This window comes from Sminthopsis crassicaudata, chromosome 4 (assembly GCF_048593235.1).
Source record: "Sminthopsis crassicaudata isolate SCR6 chromosome 4, ASM4859323v1, whole genome shotgun sequence".
Taxonomy (NCBI): Eukaryota; Metazoa; Chordata; class Mammalia; order Dasyuromorphia; family Dasyuridae; genus Sminthopsis; species Sminthopsis crassicaudata.
The window spans coordinates 171,736,999-171,756,600 of record NC_133620.1 but is presented as its reverse complement, the minus strand read 5'-3'; the positions used below and the strand labels follow the sequence as shown (position 1 = coordinate 171,756,600).

The window sequence follows — 19,602 nt, the reverse complement described above, 5'->3', positions numbered from 1 at the left end:
TTGTGAATTATTTGGTTAAACCACAACATATTAAATAGCTTATCTTTCTAAGACAGTTTCTGGAACACAATTTTCCCTCACCTCTGGAGTCTCTAATAGTAATTAAACAGACTTTCTGATTGGCTCATAGAGAAAGTGCACCATCACTGCCTTATCCATTCTTATATAAACCTTCTACCATGCTCTACAAATTATAGTCCCAGAGATGATGCTTTTGCTACCTTCCCTACTGTGTGCCTTAGCTGGCTATGTTTCTGCTTTTTTAGTAGAAACAGCAACTCTAACAGATCTCTATCCTCCACTTTGGAAGGACTGTCCCAGCCAGTTCAGTGACTACAAGGTAGAAGATGGAGTGTACACTATTGATCCATGGTTATATCCTGAAAGAATGGGGATGTACAAAATCTTAATTACATTTACAGCTAAATATTTTGAAAGATTTGGACCAAATAATGAAGAAAACATTTTATGGGGACTACCTTTGCAGCATGGATGGCAATTTAAATCAGGTAGGAATAAGCTTCTTTTAGTAGAAGGATACTTCTAATGTAATCATAAAATTGCAAGGATTTGGAAAAAATATATTACAAAATTGATATCCAAACTAAAATCAGTATCTTTTCCCCAAAATTCTTACCTTTTCTTAACTTCCCAAAAAGTACTCAAGAGGATATCACCATCTATCTTTCAAGTCACCCAGATTAACAATGTAGGTATAATTTATTCTCTTCCAGGAAGACTAACTGATCCCACCAATGTGACTGATTGTGGCAGAAAAAATGGAGACCATATGTGCATTTCTGTGAACAGTTGGTGGGCTTGTAAGTATATTTGAATATTCAAAGAGTAAATAAGTATACTTTTAGAAAGCATCACTTCTATTGTACATAGCAACAACAAGGTTATATGATGATTAATTCTGAAGGAGGTGGCTCTTTTCAACAATGAGATGATTCAGACCAGGTCTTGTGATGAAGAAAGTCATCTGCATCTAGGGAGAGGACTGTGAAGACTGAGTATGGATCACAACATAGTATTTTCACTCTTTATGTTGTTGTTTGCTTGCATTTTGTTTTCTTCCTCATTTTTTCTTTTTGAGCTGATTTTTTCTTTTGGGGAAATGTGTATAGAATAATTGAACATGCTTAACATATATTGGATTATATATTGCCTTCTAGGGAGAGGTTAAAGGGAAGGGAGGGAGAAAAATTTTGGAATACAAGGTTTTACAAGGATGAATGTTGAAAATTATCTATGCATATTTTTTGAAAATAAAAAGCTTTTGAAAAGGGTGGGGGGGAAGAGAAAGCATTAGTTTTCTCCAGATAGAATCTTAGTGGCCAAAAAGTTATCAGTTAAGAAAAAAGAAAAAAGAAAAAAAAAAAAAAAAGAGCCTTTTCTGGGTACATATGACTATGTTGCAGCACCATCTTGTGGCTATGACACTACATTCTCAGTTCTGATATTGACAATGAGTATAACCGAGATTTTATAACTTGAGAATTTCCTCTCTTTTTCTTGACCAGTTTGCCCAAAAAAATTCTTAGGGTAGTATGGAATATTTCAAAGCTCCATAGAATTGTGAAAGTGGGAGAGGGGTGATTTGCAACCTTAAGAAGAATACTTTGGATTTTAAATTTAAAGCAAGTCAATTTTTTTTTTTTTGTAAACAATAACAGGATCTGTGTGTGTGTGTGTGTGTGTGTGTGTGTGTGTGTATGTTTGTGTATTTAAGGTTAGCAAAGAACTTTACTTATGCACCTACTATGTAAAAGACACTGTTTCATCTATTTGAGAAGAAGCAATATTTAATCATTTAAAAAGAAACAATGCAACAGTTCCTGATCTCAAAAAGCTTACATTCTGTAGGGGGGCACAGGATGTAACATGTACACACATAAATATTATACAAGGTAGATAGTGATGAGGGCAAAGGAGAAAGTGAGACGAGTGTCCTAAGGAATTTTGAAAAAGAACAGAATATATTCAACTGGGAAAAAAGGAGATAGGAGATAACTCTTACAAGAGATAACTTTTATACTTTGAAAACAATGTACTTTTTAAAAGAAAAATTCAGGTGTAAAAACTTTGATTATTAGGAGTTAAACAGTGGCAAGGGGAATGAAGATTATAAACATGGAATATATATATATAATATAATATGTAATTTGGAGAATTTTATATTAATGAGGAAGAAAAATATAGAAGCATGGTTTGAGAACATGGAAAAATTAAGTGAATACTAGATGAGATGATCTTATTTGTAAGCATATGGGAAGGATCTAGAAAAGAGAGGTTCAAGATTGGGAATATAGTTGAGACAGGGAACATAAGGTTCAATATTGGGACATGGGAGATGATGAGATCCAGAACACAAGGAAGAAGTTGACCTTACAAAGAAAAAAAGAAGTCCATGTTTTCCTTAGAGACCAGCATAAAAGATGAGAAGATAAGTAAAGATATAGATAAAAATCTTAATTTTCCACTAAATAAAATGGAAACTACTGGAGGCTTGACCAAAGAAGAAAAAAGTTTGGAACTATTGTTTAGATAATTAATCCATGGAAATTAGTCTAAACATTTATTAAGCATTTAATGCATATCAGACAGTATATATTGGGGATACAAAAAGATTCAAAAGATAGTTCCTTCTTTTAAGGAATTTAGAATCTAATAGGGGGATAAAAAACATGTATATATAACTAAAGAGCATGTAGGATAATTTTTAAAGTAATAGAGGAAAACCACTTGAATTTATGAAGTTTGGGAAAGGTTATTTGTAGAAGATGAAATTTTAGTTGGGACTTAAATCAGTGGAGATGAGGAAGGAGAGCATTCAAAGCATGGAAGAGAACTAGAAAAATGTCCAATGTTGAGAAATGGAATATCTTGTTCTTCAAACAGCCAGGAAAGCCAATGTCACTGGATCTAAGAGTACTTATTAGAGAGTAATGTATAAAGAGATTAGAAAGATAGGAGAGGTTAGATTACAAAGGGATTTTGGAACATATGAAGTAGGGGGATAACAGACTTCAGCTTTAGGAAAATAATTTTAATGACTAAGTAGAAGTTGGATTGTAGTAGGGAGCCATTTGAGAGAGGAGTCTGCCTTCATCAACCGGCAGGATTTTTCAATTGTCCAAGTGAGATGATGAGTTGTACCTGCACTAGAGCGAGGGCGAGAGCAAAGGAGAGTGAAGGCATGTTACAAAGGTGAAACAGGCAGACCTCACATCATATTAGATATGTAGAGAAGGGGAAGTATGAAAAGTCAAGGTTGATACTTACACTGACATCTGAAAGGCACTTGGAGAGATGAAGTTTGGAGGACAGGCCAAGAAAGATTTGAGAATGATCAGCATAGGCAAAAGAAGATATATAGGACAATAATTATCAGAGATGGAAGGATCAAGTGAGATCTTTTTGAGAATGGGGGAGACATGGGTGTGTTTTCACGCAATAGGGAAAGATCCTGTCGCTAAGGAGAGTTTGAAAATCAATTGATAGAATGGGAATATCAAAGGAAATAATCTATTGGAGGATAAGGGATAGAATGGATCATTTATACAGGTAAAGGTATTAGCTTTGGTGAGGAACTCTTCATGTGAGACGAGTGAAAGAGGAAATAGTGGCTAAAGATATCTGAATAATATGAGAAAAGGGAGGTGGTTAGCTTGTGGCAAATGGTCTCAATGTTTTTTTTTATAAAATATGATTTTACTTAGTAACAAATTGAGGTTGGATAAAATACAGTTTCTATAGACCCTATAAGATAGTGATATGACTTTGTCTAATTCACTAGCTTGGGAAGGCATAGAGAAAAAAGCAGATTTTGTTACATAACTCAAGGTGGTAGACATGAACCCAATTGTAGGACAAGGTAACAAGGGATTGAAAGCTAAAGAACTATGTATAGGGGTAGCTAGATGGCACAGTGGATAAAGCACCAGCCTTGAAGTCAGGAGAACCTGAGTTCAAATCTAGCTTCAAACACTTAATACTTCCTAGCTGTATGACCCTGGGTTTAACCCCAAGTGCCTCAGCAAAACAAAAACAAACAACAACAACTATGTATAGTTAAAATGGTTAGTAACAGGTTAAAGAATGAAAAAAGTGAGATTAAAATAGGAGTGATGATTAAGATAGATAGTACTGTTAAGAAGTATGAAACAGAGAAATATATGGAAGGACAGGGGATCAGTGAAGATCCTTGACTGTGTATCTGTTAAAAATAATTTTTTTTACTTTTTTTCTTTTTTTCCTCAATATGGTGGATAATGAAGAAAAGAGAAAATAGATTTATGTTATTAAAAATAAAATTTTGCTTAGAAAAGGAAATTGTAGAGTTCAAATCTTGGAAGTAGTTCAGTTATTCACGATAAAATCTAAGATAGAATGTTTTTTGTGATTTGCTATAGTTAGAGTAAAGTTATATGTCAAGGGAAATGAAAAGGATGATGAATTGGGACTCAAAGATGTCTGAGATAATGTTTGTGTATATGTACTTAAGTCTGAAGTTAGAGGTTATGTTAGAAAGAGTAGGAAACAGGTGCTGAATTCCTTAAGAAAGAAAGAATCTGAAACACTAGTAGTTCACAGAAAATAGGATTAAATGATTTAGATAAATCTCAAATAAAAAGAAGTTGCACAGAAATTATGTCAAAGTGACGACCTTAAGAACTGGTAGGGAACAAATAATATAGCCACTCTTCCTCTGGTCTACTCTGTTGAGGGATATGAAAGGCAACCAGCATTGAAGAGAGCTTTCTACAAGTTGAAAAAATTGAAGATAAAATGCTATTTCTTAAAGATAAAGCAAAGGTTCCAAAGAGTACAAAAGAAAGGAATGGCAGAAAAACAAGGAACGGAGGAACTATTAGACTGAACTGAAGAAGTATGAAAGTGCTAACGTGATAGGGAAAGGGGATATGTATGTTTAGAAGTAGAAACATTAAATCACTGGGTTTAGGGGAGTAGAATATGCAAGTTTGCTAGCTGTAAAACTGAGAAAGAAATGTTTGGGACCCCAATTTTATGGAGGTCTTTGATGATGATGTAAGGTGACATTGTTCTTCACTAAACACCAAATAGTTGAAAACAGAAATTTGATTCAGAGGTCTGGTTTCCCAGAGACCAGAGTGAATTCACAAATCACATCAAGTCATGATTTTTATTTATATCCCTAAAATAAATGGGGATGAAGCATATCCAAAAGATATCTCACACTTGGAACGTACATACATACTTAAAACATACTTAATTCAGGATCATACCTGGGGTTTGAAGTCTTTGGAGAATAAGCTTGTGTCTCAAAGGATGTGTCAGAAAACTAAGCCTTTGTAGTTTTTCCATCAGGTTTCAGATTTTTAGTACAAATCATGGTGATTGTTTAAGCTTAAAATGCTTAAATCTTGGTATATAGGAATAAAGAAGAAAAGTTGAGCCCAATGAATATTATAGAGAAAGAATAGGTAGGACTTGGTAAAGGATTAAATTGAGAGAAAACTAAGTAAAGTTAGTCAGAAATGATCCCTAGATTGAATCCTTTTAAGATTAGGAATACAGTAGCATCTCTATAAGAAGGAGAAATTTTTGAAGAGGGGAATATAATACATATCACTTTCATAGTTTTTTTTTGGTGGCAGTTCAGATCTAAATGGAAATATAAACAATTAGAAATATTTTGCTGAAATTTTATAGATTTTAATTTTATAACCTAACCCTTTTGTTTCAGAAATCAAAATTAGATTCCAGTCAGTTTCCTGGTTTGGAATACTTTATCATTGGCACTAAATTTTGTTATTAGTAATAATCCAATAAGCAAGCATGTAACTTCATTATGCATGATTGTTTGCTTAAGTCATCTATAATAGCCTTCATTAGATAGTTAATTCTTGATCTTGTATCAATAGTAATGAATGTTTGTTTTAATAACTCTCAGCATTGCTTCCACAGGCATGAATTACAATCTATGTGTACTACCCTTCCTTGGTGCAATTGAGGCTGGAGCATTAGGGATTTCATCAGACCAAGTGACACTTTTGCCACCACCAAAGGACCAGATGCATTTCTGTTATGATGTCACAACTTGTCGTTCATCATTCCCAGATGCTATGACAAAATGGAATACATTTTTTCAGGTTTAAAAACATTTGTTACTCCTGGTTAAGGTTTTTTTATCCTCCTTTTTTTTTACACTGGGGATTTGTGCTTTGTGCTTTCAAATTCTGTAGGAATAAAATGGTACGTTTTTAAAAGAATACAGCACTAATTTTTTCTCAGTAATACTATATTAGCACATGTTTTGCTTGGGCTCTTGAACATTTCAACAGCCTTCTTCAATTCTTCACATACCTGTGAAGCATCTTTCTCTTCCACCTCTTAGGAATCAGACAACCATCATGATCTTCACTCCTAGACACTTTAAATGTATACATTAGTTAACAAGTATGGCTGAATGTTGAATGGAACATTCGAATAAACTCAATAGTCTTGTAAACTTAGGGGCTAATCAATGAGATGTAGAATAAGGGTATCATATATAGTACAGTGAAACTGCTTATTCCACTTATTTTCATCAAAGATCCTGTAGTAACTGGTTGAATTAACATGTGTCAATATAAATCAATTATGAAATGTCTACAAGAGGGTCAGAGCGGAAGGTATATATGAGTTGTACTTGATAATGAAATAATAAACTTATGGTTCTAGATAGCCTACTTCTTTGGATTTTGATACTATTTGTTCTCCATTTTAATCCTCATGAATTTTTTCATGAAAGTTCAAAACAGTGATTTTTTAAAAATGTGATTTAATTCTGGCCAATTTGAGTAGAAAGGAAGGTGAAGCAGTAAGAATTAATTAAGTTGCATGACATCATCATATTCCAGGCACTGTGCTAAGTACTTTATAAATATTATAGCATTGAATTCTCATAAACACCCTATTGGGTAGGTATTATTATTATATCTATTTTACAATTGAGCAAATTGTGGCAAACGGAAGTTAAATAACTTGCCTAAGATCACACAGCTAGCAAGTGTCAGATTTGAACTCAGGTTTTTTTGTTGTTGTTGTTTTGTTTATTTTCTGATTCCATGACCATAGTTTTATCCATATCTCCTCTCATTTTAAATCCTGTGCTTCAATGATCTTTCTTGCTTTTTCATTTTTGCCTAAGTATTAAAACAGTTTTTCCTCCTTGGCTTAGCAAGCAAAAAATCTTTCTAAAACCTTGGATGACTTACTGAGTGACTTATGGATTGCACACGTAGCAACCCTTAAAGCAACCAAAAACATTTTTCGTAATAGGTAAGAACTGATCCATTTTTACTTAAGATTATTTTTTATATGTGATTTCTAAGCAAAATTTCAATTGTATCTTTTTATTATTCTGGAGGCCCTTGCATGCATTTATTAATGCATTACCATTGGGAAATAGAGTAATTAGGATTTCTATAACAAAATGACATCATTGGCAATAAAGGGAAATGTCATATTTGGACTTTGAAATCTTAAAACCTGACAGTCTATGTAAGGAAATGACAATAACATTCTAGAAAACCTAGATAATGATGCAGGTGTACCAATCCAAGCAGAAACAGAAAAAAAAAATCTCTTCTAGAGATAATCTAATTCTAAAAGCATGTTTCCCATATCTGAAAGAAGGAAAGATCTGAATGACTGGAAAAGTAATGTAGCTGTTTTTACTCTCAAAAAAAAAAATTTGACAAAAGAACTGACAAACTTGTGGAAGTAATTTTCTACATTGTTCATATATATTTATATATGTGTGTATATAGTCATAAAATTGATCAAAACTTGCAGCAAATACAAGCTCTCCCTGCAGTTTGCATTGATCTTCTTTTTTTTTTTAAGTTTGTCTCAGTAGGGCAAATATCCAACCTAAAAGGATAACCTCCAACAAAATATTTCTAATTTATTTCATAAAGTCTTGTGAGATTTCTTGATAGATGTAACAATAGAAGTAATTTTGTTTAGATAATCACTATAAGGGAACACATAAAACAAGGTATCTGGAGTCAAATCTAAATAGAAAAGAGATTATAGATGGTAATGTCTTCCACATACTCTTGTTTGCAGATGACCGTGTATTGATCAAATTGAAAATCAGAACATCCCTGAGCCTTCATAATAAGATCTAAACACATTTCAGGGAATCTTTGAGAAGTTTTTTATAGCAGAATGTAGGCAAGATTTATACAGAATGAAGACAGATTGAGGATCAATAGCAGAAAATGTGTTGGGCCTAAAATCAGAAAAAATCAAAGTTCAAATACTGCCTCCTATATTATTAGTTATATGACTACAATGTGATCACATATATGACACACATTCTGAACTTCAATGTCCATATATGTAAAAATAGAGGATTTGAGATAGAAACTAGAATCGTTATTTCATTTGTATTTTGAACTTTTCACTCACTTAGAGAAAATGTCCTCAACAATTAAGGGTCAGAACCTTCTTTACAATTTATAGTCAGATTTGTCTAGAGTCACATAGCCAAGATCTGGAAGAATTAGGACTTGAGCTTAGTTCTTCTGGGCTTTTAGGCCAGCTTTTTATCCACTATGTTTCAGTATATTATACTTTAGTAACTATACTATTTTAATATAATATAATAATAAAATATAATATATAATATAAAGTAGAATTTTATCATTATTTTATTATCTATACAGAATATATAATCATAATAATTGTTATGATATAGTATTTAGGGTCTCATTTTAAGGATATGGACATTGAGATTCAAAAAGGTTAAAAGAATTGGAAGATTTCTTCTAATTCTGCTACCCCATATTTTTTAATCTCTTGTAATCCAGCTTCCAAAAGACTCCATAATAGACTGATCCAATGGCTCCTTTTTAGTCCATATCCATGTACATATATTTAATACTATGAATGAAGCAGATTGGTTATGTTCAGTCATCAAGCTCACACCACAATCTTTAGCAATTTGTCTTTCTTTAAGGAGAGGAAGCATGGATTTATATTGTTACATTGTTACAAATATATTATGTATAATATATTTATAAAGCATTAAATAGGATTTAAAATTAGGCCTCTGACTAGAGCTGGAAAGTATCTTTCAGTCATCTAGTCCAATTTTACCATTATGATGATGAAGAAATGATGTATGGGAGGGGCTAAAATTATTCAAATGGTGAGTGATAAAATTGGGATATAAAATCAGTCCAGGATTCCAAGTTCAGTGCTCTTTCATTATCCTGACTCACTTCAGCAAACATAGGAATGTAATGACATAAAGTTAGCTTTTGAAAATACTAAGAGATTTCTTTGGTCAAACTACTTTTCAAATTTATACAGGCCAGCCATATTTACTCTACCAATGAGTATCAGCTTATTCTTAAAATATGATTTTTTAAAAGACCAGACCTGAAATTCCCTTGATATAGGAAATTCTCCTGACAAATGAAGTCTGCACCTGCTTTGTAATCTATAAGGAGTTGCCTCGGACATTTAGAGTTTAAGTGACTGGCTTAGAGTCACTGTTAGTCAGTATGTGCTAGAGGTTAGATTTCAACTGAGTCTGCATCTGCTATTCTGTCACTATACTATGATGCCTTTGTTAATGGAGTAATCTTCTCATTTTTGAAGAAATAGAGACATACTTAGTGGCTAGACAGAAGTTGATAATTCTGTACTTAGGAGGAAATGGCATTCTAGGATACAAAAAAAAACTTTAAGCACACCTCTTTTCATAAAAAAAAAATATGAGAGAATGAATAAAGTTAACAGGGAAATTTTAAAATTGGAAAATGAGAGAGTTTGTGATTTATTGCCTCAAACTCCTTGAGGAAAGGAGTATACATTAGCTAAAAAAGAAATGAAGTCATCTGCCTAGAGTAAACTGAGGCTGAGGGTAGAATCTGAGGATTAAGCAGTTTAAAGAAAGTTACCATGAAGGGTGTGCTTAGAAATCAACAAATTAATACAAAGCACTAATTCTTAAGATAAAGATCTGAGTAAGGTTATATAGAGTAGGATGAATTTCTATTTGGCTTGGTTATCAAAGTTTTGTACCAATGATTCAGAAATGTGAATTTCTTGGGGAGAAAGCTGTTGACAGAAATAAAAAATAGTGGCTAAAAGTTAGGGTCATTTTTTAAATAACAGTAAAGAAGAAGGTGTACTAAGATCGCAGTAAGTACTTAGTATAATGACAGGAAAAACAAATCACGCTTTTGGAAAATTAGAGAAGATAGGTATTTAAGTCCCTAACTCTAAATGTAAACTTTTTATTGTTTTTCTCTTAGAATTCAATATTACTCCAAACCAGAGTTAGATTTTGAAAAAAGTTGGACAACTGCTATGGATTATGTTGCAGCAATGTGCTTTGAAACAACTTTGACAAAAACTTACAAATTCCAGATGGCTCTGCCCCCAAGACTGCTCAATTCTGGTGACCAGCCTTTCTTAATTAAGGATTTCACTGATTCCCAGAACAGACTCTTGTATTTGCTTAATCTTCTATATGAAACAGATGATAATTCAGGTAAGTAATTAAAGTTTTACTATTTATGTTATTGTGTGTTCTTCCATTTAAGTCCCACTTTGAGTTCTCATCATGGCTTGAAAGTGATAACAAGAGGTCCAAGATGATGCCAATGATCCCCTAATTCTGATTAGCAAGGTTTTAGTTGGAAATATTTCAGGTATGGCCCTGAAACTACCAATAGGTTCATAAACATTAGTATTGGCATTTCTTGTCTTAACAACCAATGAAAGTTATCTACTAAGTTGTGGGGGGATCATGGTGGGAAGGTGATCTGCAAAGAAGGAGGAAATGCCCACCAATAAAATTACAGATTTTTTCAATTATTTTAATATAAGGTCCATATGTATAGAGAACATAAAGAAACATGTACAAGGGCAAGAGAATGAGATTTGGAGCCATAATATCTGCCTTCAACTCCTGCCTTTTCTCTCTCATAAGCTGTGGAACCTTGGACAAGCCAATTAATCTTTGTGAACAAGAGTTTGCAAATCTTTTTTATGAAATCACTTTTATCTTTGATTCAATGATGTTCTATTAGTTGTAGATAGCTAAAGACAGACAAATCAGTCCTATTTTAAAGACCTCCAGGAAAAGAAATCCTACTTTGAATTTGTTCTACATTGGATCTAAAGCAAATTCTTTCTTTTTTTTTTTTTTTTTTTTTACTCATTTTTCCAAATTATCCCCTCCCTCCCTCCACTCCCTCCCCCCGATGACAGGTAATCCCATACATTTTACATGTGTTACAATATAACCTAGATACAATATATGTGTATAAATACCATTTTCTTGTTGCACATTAATTATTAGCTTCTGAAGGTATAAATAACCTGGGTAGATAGACAGTAGTGCTAACAATTTACATTCACTTCCCAGTGTTCCTTCTCTGGGTATAGTTATTTCTGTCCATCATTGATCAACTGGAAGTGAGTTGGATCTTCTTTATGTTGAAGATTTCCACTTCCATCAGAATACATCCTCATAGAGTATTGTTGTTGCAGTGTATAGTGATCTTCTGGTTCTGCTCATTTCACTCAGCAACAGTTGATTTAAGTCTCTCCAGGCCTCTCTGTATTCCTCCTGCTTGTCATTTCTTACAGAGCAATAATATTCCATAACCTTCATATACCACAATTTACCCAACCATTCTCCAATTGATGGACATCCATTCAACTTCCAGTTTCTAGCTACAACAAAAAGAGCTGCCACAAACATTTTGGCACATACAGGTCCCTTTCCGCTTAAAGCAAATTATTTCAATAATAACTTTTTTTATTTTCAAAATACATATGAAGATAGTTTTCAACATTCACCCTTGTAAAGCCTTTTGTTCCAAATTTTTCTCACTTCCTTCTCCCTACTCCCCTCCCTGAGATAGCAAGTAATCCAATATATGTACAACAATTTTCTAAAGATGAAAAGAATCAATCAACTTTTTCCTATTTCTTTAGTTTTTGTTTGTTTGTGGTGATGGCTTTATTATTTTTTGCCATTTAATAACATTTAATAACAAAAACTATTCTAAATAACTTTTTATAGTAAACCAGTAGCCATACCAGGAAAGTAAATACAATCCACACCAAAAATTTGGGCTTTTTAATAAGATGTGTTGAAAGATTGTCTTTAGAATGCTCTGAACAAAGAATGGGAGGTGAGCTAATGGGTAGAATACTAGGTCTAGGGTCAGGAAGATCTGAGTTCAAATAAAGCCTCAGACACTTACTGGCTGTGTGACTTTATACAAGTCAATTAACTATTGTCCACTTCATTTTTCTCAACTATAAAATAGGAAGGAAATTGTAGCTATCAGAGTTATTGTGAGGATAAAGTGAGATAATTTGTAAAGCATTTAGTGCCTGGCAAACAGTATGCACTTAATAAATGTTTGCTCCTTTTAATTTTTGTAGATATGGGCTGACTATGAATATCTGATTTTGCATGTTGAGTTAGGCCTCAACTAGCTTTATAAGGGCCACCACCTATGATGTCAACTCAGGGATGGCATCTCTTAAGATAACTTTTGAGTTTTCCTGTATTATATAGGAAAAGTGCCATCTACCAAATGTATTTAATGATATTTCACCAGTTTTTGTCACATCCTAAGAATTTCAGGCCTATAAATGTCAGATAAAGAGAGTATGCTATCTCAGCTGCCTGATCTATACTCTGGGATTTCTGGATGTTTAAAACTGACTTAAAGGTAGGATAAAGGAAGAGAAAAAGAAAGGAGAGGAGAAATAAGATGATAACTAGTGAAAATGGTAGGCTTTGGTAATTAGTCAACCCACAACATTTAAGAATTTAAGACTATATGCTTGATACCAGATTAAACTAAACTAATACACCACAACTTGTTCAAATGGAATGTTTTAAAAGTTGGAATTAGAGGTTTGGTATGTTTTGCCAAATATAAAGCCTGTGTTGTTAGGAATAATCCTACTTGGTCCACACTTACTTTGATATAATCTTAAATTGAACATTTTGAGGTTTTCTGGTATCATTAACTTCTGTTTAGAAGAAACTCTAAGTTGTCTGTGAGAATGAAGGAAAGACATGACAGAATTGGAGAATGTGAAGGGCAGAGAGGAAGAATACATTTAAAGTATTTTATAATATTTTATTATTTAACGTATTGCTAGGTATGTTATCATCCAAATACATAGTAAGAGCAATAATTACAAAATGTATTAAATTGTTTTTCAGTCATATTTAACTCTCCATGATAACACTTGAGTTTTATTTTTTTTGGCAGAAATAATGAACTGGTTAGCCACTTCTCCAGTTCATTTTATAGATGAGAAACTGAGGCAGATAGGATTAAGTGATTTGCCCAACATAATACTTCTTCAAGGAGCAAGTCCCTCTGAGCTATTCATTTAGATAAGATGTCATGGTCTTTGACATGTCAGCCCAGCCTAGTCATGGAGCAATGCTTCTATTTCTGATGTTAGTGCTCCATAGTGAACACTTCATCTGTGTGAATTTGTAGGTGAGTGTATACCTGGTTTAAGGTGGGATACTTTGTAATTAATGCTATTATAATATTATATAGTTGACATATAGTTTTTAATGTTATTTAAGAAAATAAATTAGATTGCTTCCAATAAAATCAGGAGTGAAACAAGCATGTCCATTGTCACTACTTCTAGTTGATATAGTAATAGAAATATTGCTTCTAGAAATTAAGCAAATAAGCAGAGGTAAAGAAGAAGCAGATTTGTCAAATTTTATAGATGATATGATGAAGTGATCAAAGAGCTCTAAAGATTCAACTAAAAATTGAAACAGTAGTTTCAGCAAACTTCTAGGATACAAAATAAATCTATGTAAATCATTAATATTTCTATATTATATCAATAAATCCCAGCAAGAAGAAATACAAAGAGGAATTTAAAATAGCCATAGAATATATAAAATATTTTAGAGTCCACCTAATAAGATATGTAACTGTTTAAATGTAAGTTTCCATCTACACAAATAAAGAAAAATCCAAATAATTGGGAAAATATTAGTTATGCAAAATCATATAGCTAGTCAGTGATATAGCAAAGGCTAGTGTTATAATATTCAGCATTATATTTATCTATATTTCCATAATTGGAAAATATTAGTTATGCAAAACAACAAAACTAGTCAGCAATATAGTAAAGGCTAGTAATTTAATATTTAGCATTATAGCCCTTTTAAGGAAAACTAGGCTCTGCTTTGAGGAAATAAGGGATGCTAGTTCTAACACACTCTTATCCTTCAAAATTCTTAATTATGTGTGGTGGTATGCTCACATTTCCTATGTGCTTTTCCATTTCTTTTCCATAATTAATAGTCAATATTTCTTCACTGAAAGAATGTCCTTTCAGAAAGTTTTAGAGATTGGTCTACCAAAAAAAGTAACTTACTTTCAATATCAGAGCATACTATTTTAACATTTAATGTTTTGAAAAAAATCAAATTAATTTGAAGTATATATTTTAAGTGATATATAAATTCTATATTTTGACAAATCTTTCCATCTCTTTCTTTCCCAGGACACAAATTTTTGCATCTCTTCAAAAATGTAATGAAGTCTAAAATTCTAAGGAAGATAGCAAAATTTGCAATGGAACAGGTTATTCTAAATTATGACATAATACTTCAGGAATTAATTTCAAAAATTTAGAAATAATATATATTTTTGAAAGTTCATATGATTGGGGCAGCTAGGTGGTGCTTTGAATAGAACACCAGCCCTGAAGTCAGGAGGACTTGAGTTCAAGTCTAGCCTCAGACACTTAACACTTCCTGGCTGTGTGACCCTGGGCAAGTCACTTAACCCCAATTGCCTCAGGAAAAAAAAAAGTACATATGATTATTCCAATTCAGATTTCTTAGTAAAAGGTCATTTCAACAATCTTCTTTGGCCTCACCATATAGTTTCTGTGTCATCTGATGATTTGGGTACATATATATATATATACACATACATATAATTTTTAATTATTTGGTTAATGATGTCTGTGCCATTTTAACTGAATTAAGGCTTCCTTGATTAATTAGAACAATTAGTAATTCTCATCTTCTTTCTAGCTTAAATACAAATGAGATTTTGTTATCTATTCATTATAATGTGATTCAAAACTAATAAATCAAATCTTTTTTGAATTTAGTCTCCTTTTCCTTTCTTCTTTATTACCAAGAAATTTCCCATAAAATTTTACAATTGTGACATTCAAGATGACCAAATTATAAACATTATTTAAAGTGATAAATGTTTGGAATTTGTTGAACTAAAAATCATTCTTAAAATTTTATTAAAATAACATTTGGACATGTTTTCTTTATTTTTTCAGTTCATATCTGTAATTGTATCTCTAAAAATCAGGAATTTGAATGTTATTACTACTAGAAGCAGGAAGCATTTTGTATCCTCTCCTATCCCCATTACTGACTTCATGCTTAAAGTTTATTTTTATTTGAAACCTAGACATCATAAAAGAGAGATTATTTCAACAATACATAGTAAAACAAACAAAAGAAGAGGATATAAAGCTAGGAATCTCCATTTTATAGCAGTTATACCACACATTGCTTTCAAACTCTCTTATTTGTGCTTTAACTAAACTTCTTTCTATTCTATGCATTAAAAAACCACCTCTCTTTTTTCTTTTTCTTGGCATCAGCTTTACTATCATGCCTCCCTTAAACCTCTCGAACTTAAAATATGAAAAGATAAAATAGCTTTTAATAAGTCTTAAGTCCAGGCCATGGACACATTCAAAAATATTTATTTTTCTCTCTCAAAAGTTGCTTCATCACATGTCCTCTGGAGATATAGGTGATTATTGCATTAATAAGAGTTCTTAAATCTTTCAAAGTTGTTTTTCTTTATGATATTGATGTTTTTGTATCATTGTCCTTCTGGTAATGCTTATTTCACTCTGCATAAGTTCATATTATCTAGGATTCTCTGAATATCTCCTTTAGTAATTTCTTAACATGCAATGATATTCCATTTCATCGATGTGCCACAATATGTTCAGCAATCATATATTTGACAGACATTACTTTAGATTCTAGTTTTCTTTTCTTCTTTCTGTTAAACCTCTCCCATCAATATACATTTAAAGATCAGAAAGCTTATTTTGCTTGTGATTTCCCTTCCCCAATATTATCTTTTCTCTTAGCACTATTCATCATATACTTGCTTGTTTCTTTTCTGAATTGAATATGTCTATAACAAATTGCATATTTATTTGTTCAATCTTCCTTTTTGTTTCTAAATCTCTTTCTGAAGGACTTAATTGTATCCTGTTTCCCATCACTTGGTCCATGTTTATATGTTTTTCTTTTAACTTGTTCCAATTATGAAAAATAAAAAAGTTTCTCTTCTTTCTCCCTCCTTTTTACACAAGTGATTTTCTTTTACTTTCCTTGTTTGCCTCTAAAAATTCTCAGAACAGAACCAACCCAATTCTAAATTCTCCATTTTTCTTATTTATTTTTTATTATCACCTCTCTCTCTCTCTCTCTCTCTCTCTCTCTCTCTCTCTCTCTCTCTCTCTCTCTCTCTCTCTCTCTCTCTCTCTCTCTCTGTCTCTGTCTCTCTCTCTGTCTCTCTCTCTCTCTCTCTGTCTCTCTCTCTCTCTCACACACACACACACACACACACACACACACACACACACACACACACCACACACATACACACACTCTTGTTATAGTCCCATAGTTTGTTTCTTATGCCTGATGGAATGTTAGCACTACATTATCACAGTCTTTTAGAATTGCTCAAATAAATGTATCTAAGTATCTTTTGAGTCCTGTGTTTGCATTGGAAATACCAGTTTAACTCTAGTCTTTTTATCAAAAATGTTTGCAAGTTGCTTCCTTTAAAGACTCATTTTTCGCCTCATATAATTATAATCAATTTTTATGATTAAATTATTTTGTGTTAATTTGCCTATATATTTTGGGTTTAGGAATATTGTACAGCAAAATTTTCTCTTGTTTACAGTGGAAGTTCAAGTGAGATCATATTTAAAAGAGAAAATGAGAAAATATTTACAAAGCTCTTATAATAGACAGCACAAAGCAGCCACTTGATAAATGACTCCCCTCAACCCTCCTCATTTTTCTCTAGAAACTGACAAGTTTTATATTATTTAGACAAGGTTGTTAGTACTTGAGCAGTCTCTTTCTATGTGCTTGCAATATTTATTCTTTGATGATGGAGCTTTAGATTTTGACTTTGACATTCTTGGGACATTTTCTTTTGGAGTTTCTTTCAGTGAATGGTAAATATATTTTAGCTTTACTTTGCCATCTAATCTTAATAAAGCTTAGACAGTTTTTATTTATGCTTTTTTGAAATAGTGTCCATGGTTTTTTTTTCATCAAGATTTTCATGGAGTGAATAATTCTTAAATTATCTTGACCTATTTTCCAGGTCAATATAATTTTTATATCAGATATCTTAATTTTCTTCTATTTTTTTCTAATCTTTTATTTTGTTCAGTTATAAGTTGTGATCTCCTGGAGCTGGTGGTTTCTGTTTTGTCTATTCTAATTTTCAGAACATCATTATTTCCTTAAAATTTATCATTTTCTCTTCTTTTCTATTTAGTTTCTTTCCCATATTTCCTCTTTTATTTTGCTTTATACCTCTCCTTTCATTTTTCCCTCCATATTCATGTAGTCCTTGTGGAAAATCCATTTTTTTCCTTTGAGTCTCTATTTATAGCTATTATTGGGAAAGATTGAGATTTACAATGAATTTTTATACAAGTTTGTATTTTCTCTTTACTCATCTCTCCATCATTAATTCCTAAATTGATTATTTCTGCCAGGGACAGACACCATCCATTGTTGAGCTTTTGGTGATATGGTCCTCTCTGTTTGCTATTACCATTCATCTTTTGGCTTCCAGTGCTAACTCCCTCCTACTGGCATTACACATTCCTGGATTTCTGAGATTCAAAGATTTAAATTTTTCAGGCCTTTTCTGGAATTTCAGGACAGAATGCCAGAGACATAAGAGCCCTGGACATCTTTTCTTTCCCTCTGTGAGTACTTTAGGACTCTGATTAATGTATTTCCACACAGTAGACTGAACATGTTTCTAGTTCTTATCTGGGCAGCTAGGTAGTACAGGGACTAGACCACTGAAATTGCAGTCAGGAAGATCTAGGCTTCAATCTAGTCTCAGTTATTTACTAGTTGTGTTATTTTGGCCAAGTCATTTAATATGTTTTTCTTGATTTTCTCAGCTACAAAGTGGATACATGATAGTTGTAAAGCCCTTTGTTCATGACCAATGATTACAGGCACTTTATCTTGTTTAAAAATCAAATTCACAGACCTAAGTGAAGTGAGTAGAACAAAGAGAACATTGTAGATAGCAACAAGAAGATTATGTGATGATCAACTCTGATAGATGTGGCTCTTTTCAACAATGAGGCAAATTCACATATCTCCTCCAACATGTCATCTTGTCATCTTAGCCAATTTGAGAGATGTGTAGTGGTATCTTAGAGTCAGCAAAGTAAATAATTTGTATATGGTGCTGTGCAAATCTTAACATTTTATAAAAAACATTATTTTTATTATTGTTGCTATTAATCCTTTTATCAGCAGCAACAGCATCATCTTTACTTTATTCATATCATGTTTGAGATGGATAAGTGAATCAATTTCATCTACTTTCATAATCTTGGCAGCTATTGCCAGTGACCTGCAGATTTCTCTAGAGCTTCACTTCGCAAGACTGAAAGAATGTGGTGGAACTTGCAACCTTTGTTATCTGTCACTGTAGTGATTCTCAAAGGGCAGCCTTCCTGATGCTCATACTATGTGCCTTATAGTGTTCTTGCAAGGAGAATACTTTACTAAATAAAGGAACATACATTTATGCTCTATTATCAGGATCTATGCCAAGTTTGGAGTGTAGTTTGACGTAAGTGAAGGAGGAAAGAGAGTAGATCTTATTCAAAATATTCTATTTTTTTTCTTTTGTTTCCACTTAAGTTCAAGCAGTGATATCAAATGCCATGGGTTTTATGGACTGAGTGCTTACACAAAAATCCACCAAATAAATGCCAACATTATTGTCAGCTAAACTGGACTCTGACCTTTAAATCCAGGACATGGATTTGAATTTTTTGGTTCTATTTTAGAATATGCTTTTTTTTTACACTATACGATACATTTCAAAAATTAAAAAAAAAACAAACACATAACAAAGTCTAAGGAATGTAGGCATTCTTACCTTAATTACTCAGTTCATAGATCAGGGTAATTATATTTCTTTAGATTCTATGTTAATCATAAAAAGTAATTACTGTTACTGTCAACTGTTAAAACATTGGACTAATTACACTCAGGATATGGAAAATCAAATTTTGATATTTTCTTTGTTTAACTGAGTTTATACTTTCAATTACTTTAGAGGAAATAAACAGGGATCAGGGAGAATGTCAGTTACAGTGTCAGACAGATTGACATGAAACATCTTTTAAATATTCCCTTTTATTGTTAAACAATATCTTTTTTATGGTTAAAGAACTGAGAAACTGGCAATGAAT

The 19,602-nt window shown here is 32.4% G+C and overlaps 1 protein-coding gene across 1 annotated transcript; it reads left to right on the top strand.

The window, feature by feature from the left end:
- The first annotated feature begins 205 nt into the window (after window positions 1–205).
- On the top strand, window positions 206–14,702 carry C4H6orf58 (chromosome 4 C6orf58 homolog). The gene is made up of 6 exons (XM_074264689.1): window positions 206–509; window positions 735–821; window positions 5,956–6,140; window positions 7,211–7,311; window positions 10,305–10,543; window positions 14,572–14,702. The coding sequence occupies exons 1-6, from the start codon at window positions 206–208 to the stop codon at window positions 14,700–14,702; spliced, it is 1,047 nt and encodes a 348-aa protein (XP_074120790.1).
- Window positions 14,703–19,602: the final 4,900 nt, after the last annotated feature.